The 21,884-nt window shown below is 34.9% G+C and overlaps 1 protein-coding gene and 1 long non-coding RNA gene across 4 annotated transcripts in view; one reads left to right on the top strand and one right to left on the bottom strand.

Annotated features, from left to right (window-relative positions):
* Positions 1–21,884, top strand: part of SLC12A2 (solute carrier family 12 member 2) — a 92,878-nt gene that overhangs the window by 55,743 nt on the left and 15,251 nt on the right. For both annotated transcript variants that reach the window (XM_003123899.5, XM_005661615.2), the window contains exons 11-19: positions 3,147–3,254; positions 4,339–4,462; positions 5,484–5,585; positions 7,449–7,604; positions 8,907–9,006; positions 13,480–13,591; positions 15,154–15,294; positions 17,803–17,909; positions 20,550–20,629. In XM_003123899.5, coding sequence (XP_003123947.1) covers positions 3,147–3,254; positions 4,339–4,462; positions 5,484–5,585; positions 7,449–7,604; positions 8,907–9,006; positions 13,480–13,591; positions 15,154–15,294; positions 17,803–17,909; positions 20,550–20,629 — 1,030 coding nt within the window. The remainder of the gene's footprint in view (positions 1–3,146; positions 3,255–4,338; positions 4,463–5,483; positions 5,586–7,448; positions 7,605–8,906; positions 9,007–13,479; positions 13,592–15,153; positions 15,295–17,802; positions 17,910–20,549; positions 20,630–21,884) is intronic.
* Positions 1–21,884, bottom strand: part of LOC102162098 — a 71,921-nt gene that overhangs the window by 25,244 nt on the left and 24,793 nt on the right. For both annotated transcript variants that reach the window (XR_301980.3, XR_002341890.1), the window contains one exon: positions 19,173–19,252. This is a non-coding gene — a long non-coding RNA (uncharacterized LOC102162098). The remainder of the gene's footprint in view (positions 1–19,172; positions 19,253–21,884) is intronic.

Below are 21,884 nucleotides of genomic sequence, written 5' to 3' on the forward strand. Positions count from 1 at the left end.
TGCTATTTCTTGGCGCTCCGCGGCATATGAGTTCCAGGCTAGGGTTGAATCGGACTGTAGCCACGGCTACGCCAGAGCCACAGCAACTCGGATCCGAGCGCGTCTGCAACCTACACCACAGCTCACGCAACGCCGGATTGTTAACCACTGAGCAAGGCAGGACCGAACCACAACCTCATGGTTCCTAGTCGGATTCGTTAATCACTGCCAGACGGAACTCTGATTTTTTTTTTTTTTTTTTTTTTTTAAATGTCCAAATCTGTCTGCTTTTCAAGGAGACCCAGTTCCCCGAAGATTTTTTTGAACCCTAAATCATCAACCACATACATCTCCCAGGCAAAATTTCACCATTCATTTTACTTGCCAGTTTTCTTTTAACTTATATTAGACTTGCGTCCTTTATTTAGTCATTTAACCTCCTTGTCCTTTAACCTCCTTGTTAAAGACCAGATCATTTTTTGTTTGTTGATTTAGCGTCTTTGTCTGCATTTTATATTTTGGACAATACTGATATTACCATTATTTGCATTCATTTTCATTTACTTGCTGCTCATATTTTACTGTAAAATGGTGGGAAACATAAAGGTAATTGGATAAATATATAACGAGAAAACAGGACACTTGGAAAATCGTAGAGGCATAGTTACCAGATGCTAAGCTTGGAGAATTATTTATCTTAATTCACAGGTGATGGAAGAAGAGAAAATGGTTTTTTCCTCACAGCATGGAAGTCAAACTGTTATGATTCTGTGTAATGTTGCTGGTGTCTGTTTTGCTTTAATCCATCAATGTATCATATTCTCTTTTCTCCTCTTGTTCTCCGCATGTACTTCCTCCTTTGTACTTAAACTTTCAAGGCTTTACAGAAAGATGCGAATTTTATATTATCTGATAAGTACATATAGCAGACATCAAGTTGGCATGTTTTTATCTTGCTCTACCTCATCTGTCCATTATAACCTCCTTGCCTAAAGACATATTTTGCAATGCTAGATAATGCTACTAGCATTAATTAATAGATGTATAAAAATAGCGATTAAGAAAAACGTAAGGTGTGTTTATAATACTAAATTGGTCTTAAGGGGCTTCATAGAAAAATCATCTTTTTTCAGTAAGTTTTTTCTCTCTGAGATTCTTAGAGAAGTCAGTGCTAATGTTTCTTATAACTCTTTAAGTACATTCTTCATTTTTATGCCTAAATCTCCTGAAAGATTCAGGGAGAGGTATTTTAAGTGCACCAAAGTGGTTTATGTACACATGAAACCAGACTTTTGTATTATGGGCAGGTATTGTGCCCATAGCTAGCTTTACATCTCGCTCCAAGGATTAAGTTACAGGCAGGTGTATAATAAAAGGCCTAAAACCTGATTTCCTTATCTCCTTGATCTCAGTTGGCATGTTCTTGTTCAGTGAAAGTGAAAAGTAAATCTCCGCTAATGAGTTAATGAATCTGGGTGATGACCATCATTCACTACTGATAAAATCTATAATGGATGATTCAAGTTCTGAATCCATTCAACAACTTTTCCAAATTAGTTTTATATTTTGACACATTTCAAAGGTACGCGCGGAACAGTGCAATGAAAACCTGTGTGTCTGTCCTTCATTTGGATTTACTAGTTGTTTATTTACTAGTATTTACTAGCTCCATTTGCTTTATATTTGCACATATTTATAGTATTTCTCTCATCAGACATAGAATAAATTATAATCACAACATGATACTCAGATCGAAGTATTTAAAATATTCTGTATAAGCACAGTACAGTTATCCCACCCAAGTGATTCAACATTGATGAAATACTGCTGTCTTGATATGTATTCCACATTCATACTGGCTCACCAGTAATGTCCCAGATCAGTTTTTCCCATATCCAGGATCCACACCTGGCATTTAGTTACGTTATTTTATAACTGCTTAGTCTAGAGGAGTTCCCAGCCTCCCTGTTTTAATCTGTCAGGATGTTGGCATTTTGAAGGGTCCGGGCAGGTTATTTTGCATTGTGCTTCTGAGTTTGGATTTATTTGATTGCCTTCTCATCACTGAAATGATCAACTCATTTTTTTTAACTTTATAAAGAAAGCAATATAATGTACCTAACTTACACGTTTATACCAACTTCATCAGCTATCACTGCATGGCTACTTTTGTTTTATCTAACCACTCCCCACTTCCCAGATTACTTAAAGACAAATCCAGACTTAGATCCTTTTGGCTGGCTGGAAATATCTCTCCTTTTATACTAAAAATTAAGGACTCTTTAAAAACAAACGAACAAAAAACATAACCATAATATCAATCTGTTGTCTTAACATCAAAAAAAGAAACAGCCTTCCTAACTGAAGTATATTATACCACGTTGAAATATTCTTGCCAGAAAGCTTGTACCTCAGTCTGATTAACTGTCTAGATCTTCCTCACAGTTGACTAGAAATAGAGGTGAGGAGAGCAGGTTAAGAAACAGAAGCATGGAGATTGTAAGCAAAATCCAGAGTATAGGGTTTCTGTAGGAGGAATGACATAAAACTAATAAAATGTAGAGGAATAGGTGAACCTAAGGATTGAAAAAGACAACCAAGTGTAAAATGTAAAATGTAAAATGTAATCCTTTTCCAGATCCTGATTTTAACAAACTATTTCATAAAGCAAGAAAAAAGGGATAATTTGGGAGTTTGAACGAGATTAGGTATTTGATGCTGTTAAGGAATTACATAGTTTTTAAGCTGTGACAATGACTTTGTAGTTAAAGTTTTTAAAAGTTCTTACCTATCGGATGGACACATTGATATGTTTATGCATGAAATGATATTTAAGGTTTGGTTTACAATAATGCAGAGATTGGCCTAGTTAAAACTGGGTGATGGATACTTGATGGTTCTGTGTCTTCTTCTTTCTGCCTTTGTGTGTGCCTTTGACATTTTACATAAGAAAAGGTTTTTTTTTTACATTAAGGGTTAGTGGTAAATCAGTTTCAGAAGTTTATAAGGTGCATAACCACTGTTTACTATTGGTTATTGTTATCAGATTTTCCCCAGTACCAGTGTACGTCCTTGGGATAATAAAGACGTAGAGTATTGTGGGTTTTTTTTTTTTTTTTTTTAACTTTATCTAAGACTTATTTCTCCATTTTTTTCACTTTTTTAAGGTGATGAGCATGGTGTCAGGCTTTGCACCATTAATTTCTGCAGGGATCTTTTCAGCCACTCTTTCTTCTGCATTAGCATCCCTTGTGAGTGCACCCAAAATATTTCAGGTAAGTACTTTCACATTACAAATTTTATTAAAGGGGGAGTTAAGGTAATAAATTTCACTTTGGGATATTTAATATTTTTAAAATTGTTTACTTCTGCCAATCCCATGTATTTATATGCTATTATACAGACACATATATCAAGGCTGGCCTATTGAATTTCAGGCATATAAATATGAATGTGTATATTTATATAAGCACTCATGTATTTATCTACCGTCAGAGTATAGTTTGAGTTCCTTTCTGGAAATGGTGATGAATTTTTGCTTTTTTGACGTACTCTGCTAGCATAAATTTTCATGATGTCTTACCAAGAATAAAAAGTGTAGTTCAAGACCATAAATCAAAATGATTAGAGTTATCTTGTTTCTGTTAGCAGTATGCCAACATAAATGTTCCATTTTATAAATGTTTGCATATCTAATGTGACATACATTGTTTTAGGTACTCAAGATATAATGATTAAGATAAACAGGATGTCTTCCTTTAATGAACATTAAATAAACAGCTGATACTGAATTGAAAATACTTTTTATTACTAAAACAAATGAAATACTGATTCTGCAGTTTTGTTCGTGATTTTCTTTGTTCTTTTTATTTGTATGTTCTTAATTTTTGCTGTAGCTATTTAATACAATAGAGGTGTAAAATATTTCCTAAAGTTATTTTCAGTATTGTTTTAAGAAAAGTGATTAAATGATATGATTTGGATCTTTATCTGCTTTAAGTTGACGATTTGGACTTGGTTTACTTAAAGTAGGCCATACCTCTGTCATACTTCTCAAGCTTCTAAATTTCTTCTATGTGTGTGCCTGCTTCTTTGACTCCTTTTTCATATAAAAATTTCAGTCTGGTGTGGGGTAAGATGGATAAGAACTTCAGTGGTATTCTAAACCTCCTACCATTCTGATGCTTGAAGTGTTCGAATCTCGTTTACAGTTTGTAGATGAAGCAGTGTCAGGGAAAAGAAAGAGGACCAAGAATTAGAAACTTGGGTTCTATTCCTGATTAACCTGTTGTATCTGTAAGCAGATCTGTGTGTCCTGTTTTGATATATTTCATTTTAATGTTTACATTTCTTCATTAGGCTCTATGTAAGGACAACATTTACCCAGCTTTCCAGATGTTTGCTAAAGGTTATGGGAAAAACAATGAACCTCTTCGTGGCTACATTTTAACATTCTTAATTGCACTTGGATTCATCTTAATTGGTTAGTCTATAAATGGTGTGCTAATGTAGATTTTGGGCATTTATAGTTTTAGCTGTGAATATTGAGTTATTATAAACAATGTTACTTTGGCTACTATACTAAGTTAGTTTCTTTTTTATCAAAGGAAAAAATGTGTATAAAATAATGTAAATAATAGCACTGGTTAAATATTTGCTAAAATTGTTATTATCACTAAGTCCTCATTAGGGCTAGGAAGAACTCCTAGCCTAGGTTATTGTCCCTAAAACAAATATGATAATGACATAAGAAAAAAGATGCCACTGCCTTCCATGAAGGTAGAACCTTCACTGATGTACTTTGGCCTCTGCTCACAAGGGGAGCAGTAAAAAGTCTGACTAAACCACAGGTCTGGAAACAACTCACATGTGATTGTAGGAATGTGTTTAGTATAAACTACTTTTTCAGACCAGGTTGGTAATACTTAGTAAAGTTTCCCACGATCCAACTGTTCAGGATTTTTAGTCTACAGAAAATTGCATATTCAGTTATTTTTAGTGTTATTGATTATAACAGTGAAAAATGGAAGCAACCTGAGTTCCTACCAACAGAAGAATGAAAATGCAAAATAATATTTAACAGTGAAAGAGTGAATAAACTTGGTTTCCATATATTAATATGAATGAATCTCAAATATATGTAAAAAATCAAATTTCAGAATGACAATATGGTATGGTAAAATTTTTATAACTTTTGATACACTGAAAATAGTGCTGTGTAATGCTTATGGACCATATATGTATGTAGTAAAACTACATAATGTTGGAAAAAATATTCCAACTCTGGGAGTATGAGGTATAAGGGGGGCTTCTACTATTGAGTAAAGTATGATTTATGAAAAGTAAGGTATCATAAAGTGTATGTGAGAAAATTCATTAAATCTGGTTGGTGGACATAGGTATGCGTTATGTCATTATCTAAAGGTTTGAAATAATTCATAGTTTTGAAAAGTTGGAAAATGTCTAGTATGTCAGTTAACTATGCTTCATGTTTGTTTTTGCAGCTGAACTGAATGTTATTGCTCCAATTATCTCTAACTTCTTCCTTGCATCATATGCATTGATCAACTTTTCAGTATTCCATGCATCACTTGCAAAATCTCCAGGTGATTACATTTTTTTAAAGTTCTATAAATGTAGTTAATGTCTTTGATTTTCAAGTAAAATCTTAACACATTTTAAAAGATAGCATGTGTAGGGTTATCTCCTTAATGCTTCGCTCTGCCTTTACAGTTGAGTCAAAGTGAGTTCAAAGATCTCTTCATTATGAAATTTACTGATATTTTGTCTCCTGTCTTCAAAAATTTAAAATAGTATTAATCTCAAATTCTGATTAATACAGTAAAAAAAATTACTTTTCTTTTTTCCCTTGTTGTCTATTTAGCTGATTGCTATTTCAGTTCTAAGAACATTATTATGATACAGTTAACCTGTCTGGAAATATTTTTATTTTTTATTTATTTATTTATTTATTTTTTAATTTTTTTTGTCTTTTTGCCATTTCTTGGGCCGCCCCGTGGCATATGGAGGTTCCCAGGCTAGGGGTCTAATAGGAGCTATACCTGCCAAGCCTACGCCAGAGACACAGCAACACGGGATCCAAGCCGCGTCTGCAACCTACACTACAGCTCACGGCAATGCCGGATCGTTAACCCACTGAGCAAGGGCAGGGACCGAACCCACAACCTCATGGTTCCTAGTCAGATTTGTTAACCACTGTGCCACGACGCGAACTCCTGGAAATATTCTTAATACAGTAAGGTCTGTGTAGTTCTAATATGAGGCGTCTTTATCAATTGAAAAAGTACCCCATGAACTTTCTTCATGGGCATTTTGTTAGAAACCATGACAAGGGTTGGACATCAGAGAAGAAAATGAAGGAACAAAAGCACTGTTCCTTATAAATGTCTAAACATCTCTCAGAACAGGATAGATAAGATGTGGGAACTTAAGACACAAACAGCTTCAGTTTTTACTTTAAGAATATAAATTACAGACGTGGTTAAAAAGGACAACACAAGGGATCCTTGGTGGTGTTGTTGCTGTTGTTTTGGCCATGCCCGCAGCATGCGGAAGTTCCCAGGCCAAGGATCGAACCCACGCCACAGCAGTGATGATGCCAGATCCTTAACTGCTGGGCCTCCAGGGAATTCTACAAGGGATCCTTATGTTGAATTCTTCTTTATCTTGACTCTGTTATATCCGTATTTTAATTGTGATATTGTGGTATCATTTTGAAAGATGTTATCAGTGGGAAAAACTAGGTAAAGTGTCCCTGGAATCTCTCAGTATTATTTTTTACAACTTTGTGTGAATCTACAATTACCTCAAAATTAAAGGTTTTAATTTTTAAAAAACAAAATAATAAAGATAGTATTTTTGGCTCTGGAACTACCAATGAATGAACATTTTAAAATGGATTTCACTATTTTTTAGAGTGAGCTGAATGCATAAATATTTCACCAAATGGGAAGATATGTTTCTATAGTCAATTCTTACTAGTTTTTCCAGCAAGTGGATGAATTTTTAACAATTCTAAAGACAAATTGTTAAAATTGTTTTACATATTCATTAGAATATAGATGTGCCTTGGGCTAAAAACCAGAAAATCAAGCCACACTATTAAGGACTTGATTTGAAACCTAATTTTTTAATCTTCTCTAGATTTTAGCATTCACTGGGGTAGGTTGTTTTATACTTTTCTTTTCTGAATACAGAACTAGTACAATAAAATAATGTGAATGTATGTAATGTGACCGCTTCATGACCATCAAAAGTCCTGAAATTACTGATCTATAAATGGCTATGACTTTATTACTATTATTTTTTAGCCTTATACTTAATAATTAAAGCCCTCTCACTGTAGCAGCTACAAAGAAATTTATTTTGTGCCTACGTCTGTATCATTGTTGAAAGCATCTAAGGTATCTGAGTGATTTTTATTTACCTATTTTATTTGTTATTGTTAGGATGGCGTCCTGCATTCAAATACTACAACATGTGGATATCACTTCTTGGCGCAATTCTTTGCTGCATAGTGATGTTTGTCATTAACTGGTGGGCTGCACTGCTAACATATGTGATAGTTCTTGGACTTTACATTTATGTTACCTACAAAAAACCAGGTTAGTAACCTTTTCTGTATAGTATTTCAAGCTAGAAAATGTCTAGAAGTTATTTATAACTTTTCCTATCTAAGCATCATCTTTCGTATATTTGAAAGGCATGCTATATAAAACCTAAAACTCTTTATTTCCAAATATATGTAGCCTCAATGAAATAACTACTCTAAGGCTTCCTATTCTATAGAATTCCATTCTTACCCGCAAGTTAAATTTAACCAGTCTTATTTATAGAAAAATAACAAATTCATGTAATTACTGTGTTGCACTCACTGCATCTTAAAATTAAACTTTGAAGGGATTATATATGCAGTGCTGTGTTGCTATTCATCTAGTAAGCATACATATTACCTACTCTGGTCTTAGTACCTACTGTAATTTGTATCATGCAGTTCACACAATACTAGAAGGCATAGCGTCTTCCTACTAGTGTACTGTGTAGCAGGGAAAACTGGGCAAAAATATTTTAACTGGGAAATAAAGGTCACCTCTAGTGTGGAATGCTAACAATGGCTACATAGGTATATCTCCACATAAGAAGATGATGCCAGGATATATACTAGGATTAGTCCAGTATTTCATACAGTAACCTATAACAAGAAAATCTAATGAGAAAGGTTTGAGAAGTTTTGCCCAGTAGAATACATTAGGAAGAGACTGCAAGAGTAGTTGCAGTGTAGTTGTTTTAAACATCCAGGAAACATTTTGTAATACAAGTATGAGACAGTGAGGTGTTGGGTTAGAGCGGTGGCTTTATAAATGAGGTAGACAAAGAAGATGTTGTTTTAAACCATCTTAGAAGCAATTATTTCTCTAATATGCCTGTTAAGTCTCCCAAGTAACACATGTCTAAAATCATTATTTGCATCTAGGCTGTTTCTTCAACAAGGACTAAAATTTGCCTGTTCAAATAACGCCAACTGTTAAATACTATAAATAGTGCTTTATAACAATCAGAGAATGGCTTCTTTCCTTGTAGACCTTTGGCTCTATAAGCAATAATTTTTAAATGTTTTCTTTAATTGTAAAAGACCCTTTTGAATCATATGTGCAGCATGTCTGCGGTCCCATCATCTCTGTCTTTTCTAAATTGTACTTTTTCTTTAAATGTAGTTATTTCGGATTAGCGTCACCTTAACATCATGCCCTGGTCCCAAACTGTTGAAAGTCCCCCAGTACAGCAGTTCATTTTAGCAGTTGGCCTTTTAAATGTGAAAGCATCGTTGACTTCTCTGTGTGTCTCGCATGGTTGTTGTTGGGTTGTTCCTACTGGTCTTACACTGCATGAACACTGACCTCCCACAGATGTGAACTGGGGATCCTCCACACAAGCCCTGACTTACTTGAATGCACTGCAGCATTCGATCCGCCTTTCTGGAGTGGAAGACCATGTGAAAAACTTCAGGTAAGCAATAAGGTAACTCAGAAACATTTGTCTTAGGTAGCAATCAGTTCTTCATTTATTGTGTAGTAGTATTTTTATATGCTGATACTTCATGAAATGGTCTCTAAAAGCATAGAATATTGTTTTTGTTTGTTTTGGTTTGATTTGAGCAGTTGATAAGCAAGACTGAGGTTTCTTAGTTATCAAAATTTTACTGAGAGCTACATTATCATCTGCCTTACAAAAATGTTATGGACATTTTGGAGGTCTCTCTCATTTGAAGACTTTTAAATAATAAGTATCATAAAGTGAACATTTTTTCCCTCTCCGTGGCCATTCCAGTTATATAACTACTGTGTAACTACTGAGTTTGAAATTTATAAACATTTTTTACATCCTCGCTTATAATTTTACTAACACAGTAAATGTTTTCATGTTAGTTTCTTCTTATTCAACATTGAACTGACGACCAGTTTTAGTATTAAAGGATCAAGGCCTTAGAGTAAAGGGCATTTCTTACTGCTTTCTTCAATAAATTATTTTATATTTTATCTTATAGTAGTTTATTTCATCAGTCATCAATTTAAAAACATTCCTTAATTTAACACAGTTCTAGTAATTGAGATTCAGTTACCAAACCACTACTATAAATCCAGAAATACTATTTAATTATATAGATTCTTACAAATTACAGATTATTATTTATACTGAGCTAAAACTTGGCTTGTCATTTTAGAAAAAATAGCTCATTAGGCTGTCATTCTCATACTGTTAAGGTAAGCCTGGCTGTGATGTGAACAGGTGACTTTCCATAGTCATGAGTGATCACTTCTCATTGGCTTCTGCACAGCAGTCACAGAAATAGTTTATTTGTTAGTAAACCAAATGTCAGAATCTTTTTTTAAAAAAAAACCTTTGAAGGGTGGATAAGCACCAGAAAAGAAGTGCTCTAATAAATTTCTCCAGTAAGAAATATATTTGTGTATTCTTTTTGTTTTTGGATTTCCCCCCCACCTGTCCCCCACTACTTTTCTCTAGCCTGAAAGGTTCCTAGAGACCACAGATCTTCAGCTTTGTAGTAGAGAAAAATTGGAAAAAGAAAAAGAAAATGAGAGCCCTGGGAGGAAAACTTTAATTTTAGCACATTTTGAATAGTTAATGCCAAAAGGTTGTGTCTCAGAACTGAGAGTATGATCAGGAGTCAGAGTTAACGTGCCATTAATCGGACACAGTGGCTTTGGCTTATTATAGTCAGGAGAAGATTTAAAAAAATTTTTATTCTAATAGGAGCTTTTAGATTTTTATCAGAGTTATTCCTAAACATAGTTTAAAGAGGAAAAACTTAAAAGTCTGTCATGAAAACTAGTAGTTGCCCCACTTTTCATATCCTTACTTCTTTTCTATTTTCAATTCTTAGTTGAATCATGTAGTGTTTACTTTATATTCCCAAACAAAAACAACACGTTTGTTTTGGTATGTCATTTGATACACCTATTTTAGACATTATCTATGGATGTCTTTTATCCATGTAGGCCCACCACACACATGCATTCTTCACTTTACCCCATCCTCCCAGTGTATTTTTTTCATTATTTTGATTATATTATACTTGATGTGTACATTTTATGACTCTTAAACATGTTTCCGACTTCAAATATGTAATAAATTATGATTACGTTTTTTTTGTTGTTGTTTTGTTTTTTTTTTTGCTTTGTTTTGTTTTGTTTTGTTTTTTAGGGCCGCACCACGGCCTGCAGAGGTTCCCAGGCTAAGGGTCGAATCAGAGCTACAACTGCTGGCCTACAGCACAGCCAGAGAAACACCAGATCCGAGCCGCATCTGTGACCTACACCACAGCTCACAGCAATGCCTTAACCCACTGAGGGAGGCCAGGGATGGAACCCGCACCTCATGGTTCCTAGTCGGATTTGTTTCCACTGTGCCACGATGGGAGCTCATGATTGCTTTTTTTGCCCTGTACAGCCTTTTTGTTTTCTATGTTGCCAATTATTTTTTCTTTCTCTTTTGTTTAAATTTCTACTTATCACTATCTCTGCCTTCACCAAACTTGCTAAAAGAGTTTGTTTTCTTCACTTTGTAGTTGCTGTTTCCTTGGAGTGTCTTTCTCACCATTTCCTGTTTCTTTAATTTGGGTTCTTAGATTTCACCTTGTCTGAAGTATCTGTGAACAGAGGCCAGAGAGGTTCTGCATTGGTGGGTGGGGTTGTCAGTGAAGCCCTTAATGTAGATTAATGTGGCTTTGCTGCTGCTTTGAGAAACTTAAGTCATCTTAAAGGCTTTCTTTTTTTTATCTGATTAGGTTTCCCAGAAAAGGGTCTTTTAATCTTCTGCTTATTGATAAAGTTCTGGCTACCCAAATTCTGAGAGCCAGATGGGAGGCAGCTCTGAGATCTCAGGATTCAGCATCCAGTAAATGTTCTCTTAATTCCCTCTTAAAGTAGTTGCTCTGCCCTCGGCTTTTACTCCCAGACCAGAAGCCCTCTCTGGTGAATAAGCCTCAGCCTCACAGGATAGGAGAGGGACAGGGACAGTTGCCTGTAGTGATAGAAATGATTAGTGTTCATGTAGGTGCTAATTCTTAATACAAACTTTAAACCACTCCTCATTTTAGTTTTTTTTTAACCCATCGCTCCTGCCACTTCTAGAGGCATCCACCACCTCCAGAAGTAGATGCCTAGAGTCCTAGGTGTTTTGATGATTCTTAGGTGTCAGATCAGGTGGCTTCAGTTTTCTCTTATCCTCATTTAGAATTTAGTCTTTTCCTGATTTGCCAAATCCTTTATTGTTCTTTCATATACTTTCTGGCTTTTAATATTTCATTGCTCTTGTTTTCTATCCTGTTCTCTGTATTTTTGGTACCTTAAAGGATTCCATTATATCGTGGAGATTTTTAAGGGAAGGAGTAGAAATGAGGGTGGATATTTATGCTCTGTCCTTGTTACTAAAAGTCATCCCCAATATAATTTGTACTATCCCTTTTTTGACATGTTAAAAATTATACCAAATATTGCCTTTGTAATCAGTTTACTGTTTAGTAAAACTAAGAACTTACAAGTTCATTTCCCACAGAAATAGGTTATATTAGAGTGTAGGTTAAAATATCACAACGAAACTGAAAAAATACAGTGGCCAAACGAGGTAGGTATCAGTGTTACGTGATTGTCCAGAGGCCGATGGCTGGTGCGCAAAGTGGCTGTGCTTGACCGTGCAGCCCCCATTCCTTTAACCTGTCAGTCTGTCATTCGCTAGGGCAAGTTTTTATATCCATGTGGTCGGAGACATCACCACCTCCATAGTATAGCTCACGGGAAAGCGATAGAAAGTGTGCATGGTGGTCAGCTTTCTTTTTAAAGAGCATGGAAATAGGAACATTATGCAGGCTGTAAATCGGTCCTAGGGCCACTTGTAGCCATTAGGATGGCTAGGAAATGTAATGTTTATCTGGGGAGCCATGGAACCTGCTACAGCCCAAATGGAGAGACTGGACTAGTAGCAATCTGGGTCTTAGATAATGATTTTGTGTTTGCCCCAAAGCAGTTCCCGTAGACAGAATTGGTTTTTCAGATAGCTTGCTAAAATTCTGCATGATAGTATTTTTTTAAGTCTCCACTCGGGTTTTCATGTTTTATTTTATGACTAGAGTTAGGAACTATCCTAACAATTAATTTAGCTGTTAAGTCAGAATTTTTATTCTGTTAGCTTTTTGTTAAAGTTTAACTATATATATGCTGTTGTTTTGAATAATTTTTGTGAATCGGTTTGAATTTCTAAAAGGGATACATATCTGAATATTTTTTCTTCAAGACTGATTTTTTATTTCTAGTCAATGAAAATCAAGAGTTAAAAATACATGGAAGTCTTGCCACTGTCTTGTGTTTGCAATGGCAAGTGACTGCAGCTTTGGCTTTCATCATAATTAATTAGAATTAAAACTTTTAGTTTAAATAGAAACCTTTTCTTCACCACAGGTGGTTTCACTCATGTGACAACAGTCATTAAGATTAAACTAGATTAGGGAGAGCTGATATTACGAAGTAGAAGTAATTATGATGTGATCAAGCTTAAGAAGGAAGGTGACCTGTTTTTTACACGAAGGCCAGGCCATGTTCTCAGAGAGTTTTGTGAGCTCTTGTGAAAGAACTGAAATATTTATTACTTTTAGAAGATGAAGAGTTGGTACATATTTTTATCTAGCACAGTCATTTCTTTCTGTAGTACCTACCATAACCTTAGTATATAGTTTTATTTGTTAATTTAGGACATTTGCCATGGTGTGTGTTCAAAGCAGGTTTTGTTTCTCAGGTACCAAGGAGCCCCGGTTAAGTCATCATCTGTGAGAGTATGTGTTGAGGACAGTTGTGTAAGAAGAGTATAGTGTAATAGTATATTCTTAGGGAGCAACTTAAAATTATGTCCATGTTACCAAAACCCTAAACTTCTCCAATTTTGGTTTTCTTTTCAATCTTATATTAGGCCACAGTGTCTTGTTATGACAGGTGCTCCAAATTCACGCCCAGCTTTACTTCATCTTGTTCATGATTTCACAAAAAATGTTGGTTTGATGATCTGTGGCCATGTACATATGGTAAGTATGAGTTTTACTTTTTTATTAACACATTTTTCATTCTGTGTATATTATTTGTAATTCGTATAGCTTTCCAGATCTGAAATAAGTTGAGTAGATTTTAGCAAACTATTGCTTTGGCTAAGAGAAATAGTCTAAACGGAATATGTGTTTTTTTTCTTACTGATGTTTCCCTTAAGATCTTGAGAATACTGAGGACATTTACTTACCAGGAAAAAAAGAGACTAGAGGAGGTGGCTAAATCAGGGTAATTATCTAGTAACTGGTAGTCAAGAAGAGCGGAGTGAATGCTGCTGATATGTTAATTGCTCACTCCCTTGTATTCATGAGCAAGGAAATTATTAAAAATAGGACTAAACTTTCATCCAAAAGTAGTTTTCTTGGCATCTTGGCTATGGAAACAGTCACTAACTAGTTGATGGATCACCTTTTCTGCATAAGAAATTGGAGTATTTATTTGCCAGGTTAATTTATCCCTCAGGTTCAATTGTTCATCTTGTTTTGGTACCAGAAATGTGTGTCCCTGACCCTGCCAGAGTTAGCTTCTTGTATAGCAGCAAAGTTGGAGCCGTGTGTCTGTTCGCGGTAATGGAAGAATATGTTGAGATACTGATACCCCTTAGGACCTGTGGGTTTTGATAGTTTTGAGTTTGATAGTTTGTCTCCATGTTGGGTTTTGAGCGTAATATTTTACAAATAAATAGGGCAAGATAAATTATATTTTTTCATTGCCTTATTAATGTATAATTAGGGTATGCTTTTAATCTTATTTTTAGATTTTTCAAAATTAAATTATAGGTTAAACATACAATACAATTTATATGTTGCTTCCAAGGATCAAAATAGAAGTTCAGGTTTAAAAACTATTGACTTTGGAATGGATTAGCAATGAGATCCCGCTGTGTTGCACTGGGAACTATATCTAGTCACTTATGATGGAGCATGATAATGTGCGAAAATAGAATGTGTACATGTATGTGTAACTGGGTCACCATGCTGTACAGTAGAAAAAAAATTATATTGGGGAAATAACTATTTTTAAAAAAATAATAAAAAATTGAAAAAAAAGCTTATTTATTGCACCATTTAACAGGAATATGAAAAAAACTGTATTTGTATAGCTCATGTTGATTTGAATGATATTTCTAGGTTTCCGAGAAGTAGTAACTCACATTTGGGACAAACACAGCAAGATGGGAAACTTTCTATACAGAAACAGAAGGCTTTTATTTTTTTCTGTGTAATCTCTCTATTTTCAATAATTTCTAACTTCTGTGATTTATTTATTATCATAATTATTTTTCAAAGTCTGTGTTTCTTCTTCTCTTCTCCCTTTTTCTGGCACCCTCTGGGTCTTAACTATTGCATTAGCACTATCTTGTCATAATTTTAAGTATGAGAAGGAATTCACTGATGTTAAAATGGAATGCTGTCATTATACTTCTCTCCCCTCCAACCATATTTAGGTAACCTTGTTTAAGCCAAGATGACAGGAATATTTTTATAAAGGTGGAATAGATTACCTTTCAATTAAAGACAGTGTTAATACTGTTACCTTAAAGGGCCCTCGAAGACAAGCTATGAAGGAGATGTCCATTGATCAAGCCAAGTATCAGCGATGGCTCATTAAGAACAAAATGAAGGCTTTTTATGCTCCAGTACATGCAGATGACCTGAGAGAGGGCGCACAGTATTTGATGCAGGTAAATTTGTTACGCCTTTCCAATGACAATATTTTAGTTTTGCGTGAGCTTTCGAAAACATGTTTATTCCAGGTTTCAGTCTTCATTTTAATAAAAATGAGAAGTCTTTTAAAATATCTATTAGACTACTAAAATTTGTGTAATTTGAGAGTTAGAAGGATTATGGAAACACTGTGTTGTTGGCTAACACCAAGGAACCTATTTGTGAATTATCCTAGCCTATTCCTGTCCTTTTCTAAGATATTTCTCATTCACTCCCTGCTGTACCTCACTGGGTTTTTTGATGAGTATTAAGTGATAGCAGTCTGTATTTAATTTTTTTTTTTTTTTTTTAAATTCTAGGGAGATCTTATAGTGGCTCAGCAGGTTAAAAACCTGACATAGTATCTGTGAGGATGTGGGTTTGATCCCAGTCCTGGCTCAGTGGGTTAAGGATCAGACATTGCTGTAAGTGAGCTGAGGCATGGGTCACAGATGTGGCTTGGAACCAGCGCTGCTGTGGCTGTGTTTGTAGTGTAGGCTGCCAGCTACAGCTCCAAGTTCCTAGCCTGGGAACTTCCATATGCCATAGGTACAGCCCTAAAAAGGCAAAAAGAAAAATTCCAGCTCCTTATATATTTCTCACTATTTTTTATTAGTACTAATCTTAGACTTTCTTTCAGTTTTGTGTGTGGCAAAATAACCAGAATGTGGAATTTGGCATCAGTACTAAGTTTAAATGCTAGCACTGCCACTTGCTTATTATGGATTCGGGACCAAGCAAGTTACTTCACTTCTCTGAAACTCAGTCTCTTCAACCCTTAAAACTTATATAGGAAGACAGTGTTTTGCCGACTTAGTCATATAGGCACCTCTTTCTTCAAAAGAGAGCTTAAATGGTATGGAATGATTGGCTGTATAGCACAAGGAACTATACCCAATATTCTGTGATAGTCCATGTGGGAAAAGAATCTCAAAAAGAATGGATGTGTGTACCTGTGTAACTGAATCACATTATTGTACAGCAGAAATTATTACAACATGGTAAATCAGCTATATTTAAATAAAACTTTTAAAAAATGTTTGAAGAAAAAGAAAAAACCTTAAACAAAAGCCCATTCACTAGTAGTAATTGTGGAGCTGCTCTGAGGTGGGAGGCTCAGAGTACTGTCACTTGCTGGACCCTTTCTGTTTTGTGTTTTTTAAAACTTGACAAGCACATGGTTAAGAATAGCCTAGGCAATCCTCAGAAATAATAAAGGATTGGAGTGGGCTTGCTTTGGCAGATAAAAGGCTTATCATTGAAACAGTAGTGATTAAGACATTGTAGTACTGAAGTAGGGACAGACAGTTCAATTAATAGCAAGAAACAGAAGAAATAGAGCCACTCATATAGGAAATTTAACATAGGACAGAGGTGACACTGAAAGGAAGAGCTGGGATAATTGATTTATGTGAAAAAACATAACACATGCTTACAAAGACAGAAAAACCATTTACAGATGGATTAAAGATCTAAATATGAAAGGCAATTTTTTTAAAGTTTTTAGAAGAAAATAGAGACTATTAGGTCCTTGGACTAGGGAATGAGGCACAAAAAGTTGAACTACGAAGAAAAGATAAATTATTTTTTAGTTAACATATCAAAACTATACTTCCAAAGAAAGCACGAAGGCAAAAATTGAAGCTGCAGACCAAAAGAAGATCACGTTACCAGCAAAAGAATATGGTCCGTAATACGTAAAGAAATACTGTAAACCAGTAAGAGAAAACAAAGAGCAAAAGACATGAAAAGGAGAAAAAACCTTAATGACAGAAATAAAGATTAAAACCACAGTACAGCTTTGTTCTGTATTTGTCAGAGTGACCAGGATCGGGTCTGCCAATACCAAGTTTTAGAAAGAGTGCAGAGCGTTTGGAAATCTGAACTGTATATTGAACAGTCACTTGGAACAGCAACCTGGCATGTCTGGGAACTTTGAAAGTGTGGCTATCCTGAGACTTTCCATTCTTAAGTGTTTGATTTTATCTTCTGTTTTTGTATATGTTTAATTATAAATAATATGATTAATATAGTATATGTAATTAATAAATACCCATGTATTGGATGTGCAAGAATTTTTGCTGATAAAGGTACATATAATGTTTAGAAGCTAACCATTTGGAGGATTTCATCATTTAGAAAACATTTTGTGGGAGTTCCCGTCGTGGCGCAGTGGTTAACGAATCCGACTAGGAACCATGAGGTTGCGGGTTCGGTCCCTGCCCTTGCTCAGTGGGTTAACGATCCGGCGTTGCCGTGAGCTGTGGTGTAGGTTGCAGACGGCTCGGATCCCGCGTTGCTGTGGCTCTGGCGTAGGCCGGTAGCTACAGCTCCGATTCAACCCCTGGCCTGGGAACCTCCATATGCCGCAGGAGCGGCCCAAGAAATAGCAACAACAACAACAAAAAGACAAAAAAAAAAAAAAAGAAAAAAAGAAAACATTTTGTGAATAGCATTATCGTTAAAGTTGTGTATTTCTTTTTTAGGCTGCTGGTCTTGGACGTATGAAGCCAAACACTCTTGTCCTTGGATTTAAGAAAGATTGGTTGCAAGCAGATATGAGGGATGTGGATTTGTATATAAACTTATTTCAGTAAGTATCATTTTAATTCAATAACAATTCAGAAAATATTCTGAACTTTTTGAAGTTTGTTTCTAATATAATCTCTTCAAGTAGAAGCATAAGAATGAAAATAATCACACAGAATTATTTGGGTTTTAAATTGATGAACTAATAAGAACAACAAAAAAAATTAAGTTTCTTTATATGCAGGAATATTCTCCCTTCCTTCCCTCCCTCCCCACCTCCTCCACCCCCCACTTGCTGCTTCCCATTTAAGTTAATAAGTTTTGCATATCCCTACAGCTGTTGCTAAGCATATATGCCAAATGTCAGACCCGTCACCTTCTAAGTAATATCATTATCAGATATGAATCTGATACCAACCTCAGAGGTTTAGATTTCCTTTCTTCTTGAACTAAATTTGCAATTAATCATTTGAAGTTTCATCTATTAAGTTGTTTACGGGAGTTCCCGTCATGGCGCAGTGGTTAACGAATCCGACTAGGAACCATGAGGTTGCGGGTTCAATCCCTTCCCTTGCTCAGTGGGTTAACAATCCGGCGTTGCCATGAGCTGTGGTGTAGATTGCAGATGCGGCTCGGATCCTGCGTTGCTGTGGCTCTGGCGTAGGCTAGTGGCCACAGCTCCGATTAGACCCCTAGCCTGGGAACCTCCATATGCCGCGGGAGCGGCCAAAGAAATAGCAAAAAGACAAAAAAAAAAGTTATTTACTTTTTTTTTTTTTTTTTAAGTGCACTTAAAACCAGAAGCAGAAATCAGTCTGATGAGGAACCCTGAGGTTGCGGGTTTGATGCCTGGCCTCGCTCAGTGGGTTGACAGTCCGGGCTGAGGTGTAGGCCAGCAGCTACAGCTCCGATTAGACCCCCTAGCCTGGGAACCTCCATATGCTGTGGGTGTGGCCCCAAAAGCAAAAAAATAAATAATAATAAAAATTAAAAAGTGCACTTAAAGGTTTGCTTTTCCACCACTTTGAAGTATTAAGTTCTGAGTTTACTATTCACTTTTTGGTTGTGTTTCCAGTGATGTTAATCAGAGAACTTAGTGTTGATTTACATCAACTTCCCTCATATAGGTTCTCGAGTGGATTCTTTGTTTTTCTTTTATCTTTCTAATTTTACTCTACCCATGTTATTAATTTTACATATATATCTGTTTATTACAAATGCTTTCTGAAACTCATTTAATAAAAAGAATAAAACTTGTTATTTCTGCTAAATTTTTTGAATACTAGGAATACTATGAAAAGAAAGTGCTTTTCAAGATTCTCTTTACCTCATTCACACTGTTTTATAGAAGATAGAAGTATCACTGCATCGTACTTGATTGAAGAGTAGTCTTTCTTGTCATACCTGCTGATGAAATAGAACTGTTCACTCCTTATAAAGTATTTCTTTATGTACAATTATCATTTTTTTTAAAAATTGTATTTGGCAAAATAACTCAAGATTAGATTCAAATTCTATATCTTTGTAAATTTACCTGTTTACCCTTAACTCACCGGAGTTATTTCCCTTCCCAGAACTCCTGTTGTAGTTCAGATAGAACCGTGTAATTATTTGCCTGTATCCCATATGATAGTTTTATTTTCTTAGCTACCTTAAAATGTCTTTGTGGAAGTAACCAGACCTTTACTTTTTAAAGAATCTCTTGTATTGACTAGTAAAATACATGATAACTGAGATTTCCTAATTGTTAAATGGCTTTAGTAAAATTCAAGCTCTGCTGGTTTGTCATAGGTTGTGACTGCTCTTTGGATTTATTACTTTTTTGTCAGCAACATTTCACTTTACCTTTGTAATTCTGTCGTCTGTACTCTGTATATATGGGGATTAGGGAAAGGACATTGTGAAGCAAGACTGTATCATGTGGGCCTGTGCCTTTTCTCTCTCAGGATGCAAGACCAGTGAGATGGAGTAATTATCCTAGGATAGAGAAAAAGAATGATTTGCAGATCATTCATTATTAGTTGTATTTGTCATAATGGGAGCACTGAAAGAAAGGAATCTTTCTGACTCTGACCTTGTAGGAACAGAAATAAATACTTGCTCTGAAAGTCAAGTATTACTCTAAGTATTTCTATAGCTTATAGCAAAAACATTTAGCCGTTTTAATCTTCAGGAAACTAAGAGCTCTTATATTTCTTGGCTTTTCCTTAAGGAAATTGATTTTGATTCAATTGATTTATTAACTATTTTAAAAAATACTTGTAGTTATTCTTCTCTAATAATTAATTAGGTCTTTCACAATACAGCTGAAGAAGGTTAGCGTGTCTGTTTTTTGTTTTTTTTTTTTTCCAGTAAATATCTTTTGACTTTAGTTAATTCAGCAGAGGAATGAGGCCAAAACTCTCTCGTTGTGATTTAAAACAACAACAACAAAAGACCTTTTACTGACATATTTTGACCTGATCATGTAAGGTCTATACTTGAGTAGTTTTAGAGATATTATAGAAGAGGGGAAAGGAAATGGTATAGCATTTGAAAGTAACATTATACAGATATCACGATAATTTTCAAAGCGTATTTTAAAAATAAGACATTTAAAGCAGAGAGTCTTGTTAGAAATCATCTACTATTGCCTTCATTTTAGAGAGGAGACGGAGAAATTTTTGTGATTAAAATAATGTTTTGTTTTTTTTGTCTGTTATAGTGATGCCTTTGATATACAATACGGAGTAGTTGTTATCCGCCTACAAGAGGGTCTGGATATATCTCATCTTCAAGGACAAGGTAAATATTGTTTGCTACATTTTTTTCTTTTAAAAATACAAAGTACTTTGTTATAAAATTATATGTAGTTCTACAAATTTTTTGATAATTTTATTATTTACCATCCATTCTGTGACTATACTTACTGTATGGTATTTTAAGATTGGATTTGTTTGGCTTCACCAAAGTTTTGTATTTTCTCTTTGTACCAACCTGGATGATGGCTAGTAATTATTAATAAAATAAAATTCAATTGAAATCATAAGTTTAAGAGAAACAAACAGCTATGCTTGTAGTTTGGTCAAATTTGTAAAAATAGAGGATAGATAAAATAACCAGAGGAAAACATTTTTAGACATTTTCATGTCTATGAAAGTCATGCTTTTACATGGAGGTATTAATAATGAAAAAATACACTTGGTTATATCATTTACTCTTTCTTCAGAAAAGACCCTATAAATTATTCTTTTTTAATTTTCTCACTTTGAAATAATTGTTGGTTTACAGAAAGTTGCAAAAAATAGTATACAGGAGTCCTGTGTACCCTTCATCCACTTTCCTCCATTGGTAACATCTTGCACATCTATAGTTCTGTATCAAACCAGGAAATTTTCATCGGGGGTATTTACCTTACCCAGATGTCATCAGTTTTATGTATAGTTGTGTGTACATGTGTACATGCGTGCACGTGTGTAGTTCTGTGCCACTTGTCACATATGTTGATTCATGTAACCAGCACCGCAATCAAGATACAGAACTATTCCATTGCCACAAAGATCTCCCTTGTGCTACTTTATTATAGCCTCCATCATACTCTTCCCCTGTTCTCTAACCCGATTCCCACTAATCTTCTCTTCAACTGTGTAATTTTTTAGGCATTTAAAAACATTTTTTAAATTAAGTTTAAAACCTATTAAGGTATACTTATTGCTTTTGCCACCTTTATAAAAACTATGCAAAATTCCATACCGGCTCATGATTTTCTGGTAGTTTGAAAAACAGTATAAGCTTAAGAAAATTTGCATACCTAATATTTTACTCTCATCAATTAATTAACCAGGTCATCAAAATTAGCTAACCCTCAATAGCTGAGGCTTATAACGAACCTTTGTCATCTGTTTATGTATTTAAACTGTTTTAATCCTCCCACTCCCCCCTGCATTTTAAAGGTATTGTGCAGTTCTGAAAGGAATGCTTAGAGGTCTTTATCCATGTTACACAAAAGTATGGCCTGCTGAAAATGCATTTTCTTCCTCTGGAGTAGGCCTTGCAAAAT

The sequence above is a fragment of the Sus scrofa genome, chromosome 2 (genome assembly GCF_000003025.6).
Source record: "Sus scrofa isolate TJ Tabasco breed Duroc chromosome 2, Sscrofa11.1, whole genome shotgun sequence".
Lineage (NCBI taxonomy): Eukaryota > Metazoa > Chordata > Mammalia > Artiodactyla > Suidae > Sus > Sus scrofa.